Source organism: Ceratina calcarata, unplaced genomic scaffold, assembly GCF_001652005.2.
Source record: "Ceratina calcarata isolate Rehan_Ccalc_2016 unplaced genomic scaffold, ASM165200v1 scaffold180.2, whole genome shotgun sequence".
Taxonomy (NCBI): Eukaryota; Metazoa; Arthropoda; class Insecta; order Hymenoptera; family Apidae; genus Ceratina; species Ceratina calcarata.
The window spans coordinates 1,643,637-1,649,301 of NW_017139431.1; the positions used below are offsets into that span (position 1 = coordinate 1,643,637).

A 5,665-nucleotide genomic window follows, 5' to 3' on the forward strand; every position below is an offset into this window, starting at 1 on the left:
TAAAATAAATGTTATTCAGAACAGTTGCAAATTAAAAATTTACTAATGGACTGAAAAAGAAATGCACCACTTACTGAACGTCTTGTATATTTAAAGTCGTTAATTGCACAAGTTAAGGCTAAATTTAATTATATAAAAAAATGTATGTAAATGTCTCATTATAATATCAAAAAGTAAGTACACATACAGGTACGCGCGCGTACACATACATACACATATAGGCATATGTATACATAGACAGAGAATGTATCATAAGATGGAACACTACTAAAAACAAGAAATTATTATTTGCGTGGATTTTAAAATAGCTCTTTATGTAACTTTAAAATCTCTTGGGAAGTTTTATAGAACTGAAGAAGAACCTGATTTCATTTGATGACACGCATCTTACGAAACATTCTTTATACGCGTATACATATGAATATACATAGGTATACATACGTATAATGCGTGATATACATGATATTATACGTATAAATGTCCCTTTAATTCTTTTGACTTTAAATGCATAAAATGTTTGCGCCTAATAACTTTTGTAGAGCTGCACTCTACTTCGTAAGCAACAATATACCTACGAAAGGATTTTGAAATCCACCATTTTCAGCTCTGATCCTCCCCTAGTAAGAAACTGATCGGGCTCGATTAGGGACTGGTATTGCCGCGCTTTATTATAGTTCGGCCGTAATAAAGAGCAGTTTTCTAAAAAGTGATGGTACACAGAAATATACATGCTTAAATTAGGAAAATATCGCACTGTCAGCTTTTTAGTGTATAAAAGAAAAATAATCTATAAGAAAAATAGCTGCAACTTATAACTGGCCGATTATGATAAACAGAATCTTTCATTAAACCAAATCCTGACTAAAGTGCACGTAATTTAAGTGAATGTCTAAAACAGATTCAAAATAATATGTATTATTTCAATTAACATGTTATAATTATGATGATTATTCTACTATCTCTCAACGCATCAACTATTTTAATTTTGCAACTGATCTATCACTTCTAATTAATCATCTATCATTCGGTAATGTTAATCCACTGAAGAACTGAATGTACGATATTTCCTCTAAACCGGTTTGTAACAAAATTGTAATTCAAATAAGAAACTGAATCATCAAATTCAATGGAATCATCATGTAATAACTATAACCCTCCAATGTTCTGTTTGAGTATGTTGTATCTTCAAGCATAATGTATTTTTTAATTAATTAAAGCATATAATTATAATTATTTGAAGCTTTACTAAATGGCTTACACTGTACAGAATTATAGCTATATATATCCTTTCGCCGATTATTATTATTATATACTATTGTTAATAAGTGAAACGACAGTATAAATTTTTATATCTGAACGGTTTATTTGTAAAAAAGGTCAAATTTAATATTTTTTAATTGTATACTTCACCAGATTTTACATGTTCCAATTCTTATTAAAGATATCGGAGGGTTAAATCATCGGATTCTATCAAAATATTTTTGATCATAATGTTTGTCGAGTTAACAAAGATAATAAAGTTGTGCAATTATTTCTGAATGATAATATTCAAAACAAAATGTAATATACTACGTATTAGATCCCTAGTGTTGTAACACATCAACGAATAAAACACAGCAAATGTTTCAATAAATGGAGACATGAATAAAAAATTTTATTAACAAATAAATTAATCGATCATAAAATGAATATACGCATAAATAAATAAATTTCAATCGCCGATTAGTTTGTAATAAATATTTGATGGCATCACAACGTTAGGAATTTAATTTCGGTCTTTCCATATCGAAGCGTTTCAAAACAATTTTCCCTCTTTTCAATTTCTTTTACTGTAATTGAGGGGACGGTGCGTACCGAAAAAAATTACAGATATATCATAAATACATATTGTAACCCGCGTATCTATCCCATTCTAAACTTCAAGATCTACTGTAAAAAATTATTTTATGCGCTACCAACATTAAAGGTTAACATTATAAATAAAGTTTTCCAACGTATCGAAACGGAATGACCGACAATTCTTTTTAAAGCAGTCAAAATGTTTACCCACTAACGGACAAAGGAAAGTAACTGATTACACACCTTGTCGGGTAAAAACCGGTGATATTTTTGGCCCCTTCGTTAAATCCTTTGTGCAACGTAGTAGTATTACCGATTTCCTCTTCGATCGAAACATTGTACTCTGTGGAACTGTTACTTATGTCACCGTCGTAACATCCATCTGTCGTATGAGGGCCGTCACTCACGGCGCTAGAACTGGTCGACTCTTCGTCTACTTGTAACACGGATGATGAATTACCAAATTGTGGAAAATTCATTTGACCCTCGTAAACGACTAACAATGAACTGAAACGAGTTTAATTAAAAGAAAGCGTTACTCTCATCGCTTTTCATGTTTCTTATACTCAGTAGAGTCCGCTTAATAAACATGATCACTCATTCGTACAAGCTTTTTTATACCTACGCTGTAAAACCGATTACTGCTCAGGTCGACCTATACAGGTACACAAGTAACACTCGACAATTGCTGAAAGACTGATCATCGCAGGTATTAAGCGGACCCTACTATTTTTGTGTTTATAGCATCTAAACGCATGAAGACTTACCACGCATAAAATCGGTAGCTACTTTGTCTTTCGATAGCGCGTCGCAGTTGTTCTAACCGCGACACTACTTTTTCAATAACCAACGTTCGTAAACAAAAACCATTATGGAAAAATCGATACAATGCGGCTTTGAAACCTTCTTCGTTTAATTGCCGCCCCCAATATTTATCTCTTTTCACGTAATGATCCGTGTCAGCTTGATAAACCTACAACATACTCAGACGGTATATCTCTTGTCCTCTAATTCTAAGTAAAATGACGCTGTAACTGCTACTTCTAATTTTTCTTATTTGCTATTTCATCGCCACTTAAATTTTGAATTAAAAAAGGTGCATGTCACATATTAAACAAAGGATGTCAATAACAAACCTGCATTCCACATAGTCTAACTCCCAATGAGGCTGATGTACTGGCAGCACACTTTGCAATTTGCTTGCTACGTTTTTCAGCAGATGCATCATCACCATGCTGCCTGGTCCCCATTTTAAGATCCAGTATGCATGGATGAGAATACTGGGATGTTATATTCTCCAACAAAAGAAAATCTGTTTTAACAAAAAGGAAAGATGTAATTCACTAATATTTCCCAAATAAATTTCTATTTGATTTATTTAAAACATTTAATTTAACAAATAATCTACGTACACTGTCTGTTTGGTATATTATCCAAATGCATTCCTGGTTTTAATGCTCCGGTTAATGTATTATCACGACAAACTTTCATTCTGTAACAAAACGACAAAAAAGTTGTTATAATTAATTGTGAGATATTGAAACTGACATGCATTAAATAAATACAATTTCAGTTCAGTTTATTAAAAGTGTTTGTAGTTATATATTATTGTTTAATATTATTATATTACAAACCTTAATACATCTTCCCTCTTTTTTTTATTTGTACTGTGCCCTTGTCTGTTATCTTGTTCTCTAAAACTGGGACTATAACGTTTGTTTAATGTAACTTCGCCACTATTTGCAGCTTGTAAAACACCTAAGGCATTATAATAATGTAAAGCATGACAGATTAGACAAGTAGAGCAATCAAACAAGAAAATGCTAAAATATTTTACCTTTAAATTTTGGGGCAAAAAGTTGGATGTCTTGTGGAATGTTTTGATAAAAGTCAAGCTCNAAAAAAATTACAGATATATCATAAATACATATTGTAACCCGCGTATCTATCCCATTCTAAACTTCAAGATCTACTGTAAAAAATTATTTTATGCGCTACCAACATTAAAGGTTAACATTATAAATAAAGTTTTCCAACGTATCGAAACGGAATGACCGACAATTCTTTTTAAAGCAGTCAAAATGTTTACCCACTAACGGACAAAGGAAAGTAACTGATTACACACCTTGTCGGGTAAAAACCGGTGATATTTTTGGCCCCTTCGTTAAATCCTTTGTGCAACGTAGTAGTATTACCGATTTCCTCTTCGATCGAAACATTGTACTCTGTGGAACTGTTACTTATGTCACCGTCGTAACATCCATCTGTCGTATGAGGGCCGTCACTCACGGCGCTAGAACTGGTCGACTCTTCGTCTACTTGTAACACGGATGATGAATTACCAAATTGTGGAAAATTCATTTGACCCTCGTAAACGACTAACAATGAACTGAAACGAGTTTAATTAAAAGAAAGCGTTACTCTCATCGCTTTTCATGTTTCTTATACTCAGTAGAGTCCGCTTAATAAACATGATCACTCATTCGTACAAGCTTTTTTATACCTACGCTGTAAAACCGATTACTGCTCAGGTCGACCTATACAGGTACACAAGTAACACTCGACAATTGCTGAAAGACTGATCATCGCAGGTATTAAGCGGACCCTACTATTTTTGTGTTTATAGCATCTAAACGCATGAAGACTTACCACGCATAAAATCGGTAGCTACTTTGTCTTTCGATAGCGCGTCGCAGTTGTTCTAACCGCGACACTACTTTTTCAATAACCAACGTTCGTAAACAAAAACCATTATGGAAAAATCGATACAATGCGGCTTTGAAACCTTCTTCGTTTAATTGCCGCCCCCAATATTTATCTCTTTTCACGTAATGATCCGTGTCAGCTTGATAAACCTACAACATACTCAGACGGTATATCTCTTGTCCTCTAATTCTAAGTAAAATGACGCTGTAACTGCTACTTCTAATTTTTCTTATTTGCTATTTCATCGCCACTTAAATTTTGAATTAAAAAAGGTGCATGTCACATATTAAACAAAGGATGTCAATAACAAACCTGCATTCCACATAGTCTAACTCCCAATGAGGCTGATGTACTGGCAGCACACTTTGCAATTTGCTTGCTACGTTTTTCAGCAGATGCATCATCACCATGCTGCCTGGTCCCCATTTTAAGATCCAGTATGCATGGATGAGAATACTGGGATGTTATATTCTCCAACAAAAGAAAATCTGTTTTAACAAAAAGGAAAGATGTAATTCACTAATATTTCCCAAATAAATTTCTATTTGATTTATTTAAAACATTTAATTTAACAAATAATCTACGTACACTGTCTGTTTGGTATATTATCCAAATGCATTCCTGGTTTTAATGCTCCGGTTAATGTATTATCACGACAAACTTTCATTCTGTAACAAAACGACAAAAAAGTTGTTATAATTAATTGTGAGATATTGAAACTGACATGCATTAAATAAATACAATTTCAGTTCAGTTTATTAAAAGTGTTTGTAGTTATATATTATTGTTTAATATTATTATATTACAAACCTTAATACATCTTCCCTCTTTTTTTTATTTGTACTGTGCCCTTGTCTGTTATCTTGTTCTCTAAAACTGGGACTATAACGTTTGTTTAATGTAACTTCGCCACTATTTGCAGCTTGTAAAACACCTAAGGCATTATAATAATGTAAAGCATGACAGATTAGACAAGTAGAGCAATCAAACAAGAAAATGCTAAAATATTTTACCTTTAAATTTTGGGGCAAAAAGTTGGATGTCTTGTGGAATGTTTTGATAAAAGTCAAGCTCTCTGCAGTTTAATGGTTTGCAAATAGTATTCTGATTAAGTAATAAT

General features: G+C 32.7%; 2 protein-coding genes across 2 annotated transcripts in view; both read right to left on the minus strand.

The window, feature by feature from the left end:
- The window catches only part of LOC113463881 (inositol hexakisphosphate kinase 2-like), a 5,484-nt gene extending 1,641 nt beyond the window's left edge, over window positions 1-3,843 (minus strand). The window contains exons 1-7 of the mRNA XM_026810962.1: window positions 3,838-3,843; window positions 3,677-3,734; window positions 3,474-3,597; window positions 3,252-3,331; window positions 2,976-3,151; window positions 2,607-2,812; window positions 2,083-2,346 (exon numbers count right to left, since the gene is read on the minus strand). Coding sequence (XP_026666763.1) covers window positions 2,083-2,346; window positions 2,607-2,812; window positions 2,976-3,151; window positions 3,252-3,331; window positions 3,474-3,597; window positions 3,677-3,734; window positions 3,838-3,843 — 914 coding nt within the window. The remainder of the gene's footprint in view (window positions 1-2,082; window positions 2,347-2,606; window positions 2,813-2,975; window positions 3,152-3,251; window positions 3,332-3,473; window positions 3,598-3,676; window positions 3,735-3,837) is intronic.
- On the minus strand, window positions 3,742-5,661 carry LOC113463805 (inositol hexakisphosphate kinase 2-like; the record flags this gene model as incomplete). The annotated part of the gene is made up of 6 exons (XM_026810963.1): window positions 3,742-4,228; window positions 4,489-4,694; window positions 4,858-5,033; window positions 5,134-5,213; window positions 5,356-5,479; window positions 5,559-5,661. Coding segments are annotated over 6 exons (993 nt in total), but the record flags the coding sequence as incomplete, so codon positions are not given.
- Window positions 5,662-5,665: the final 4 nt, after the last annotated feature.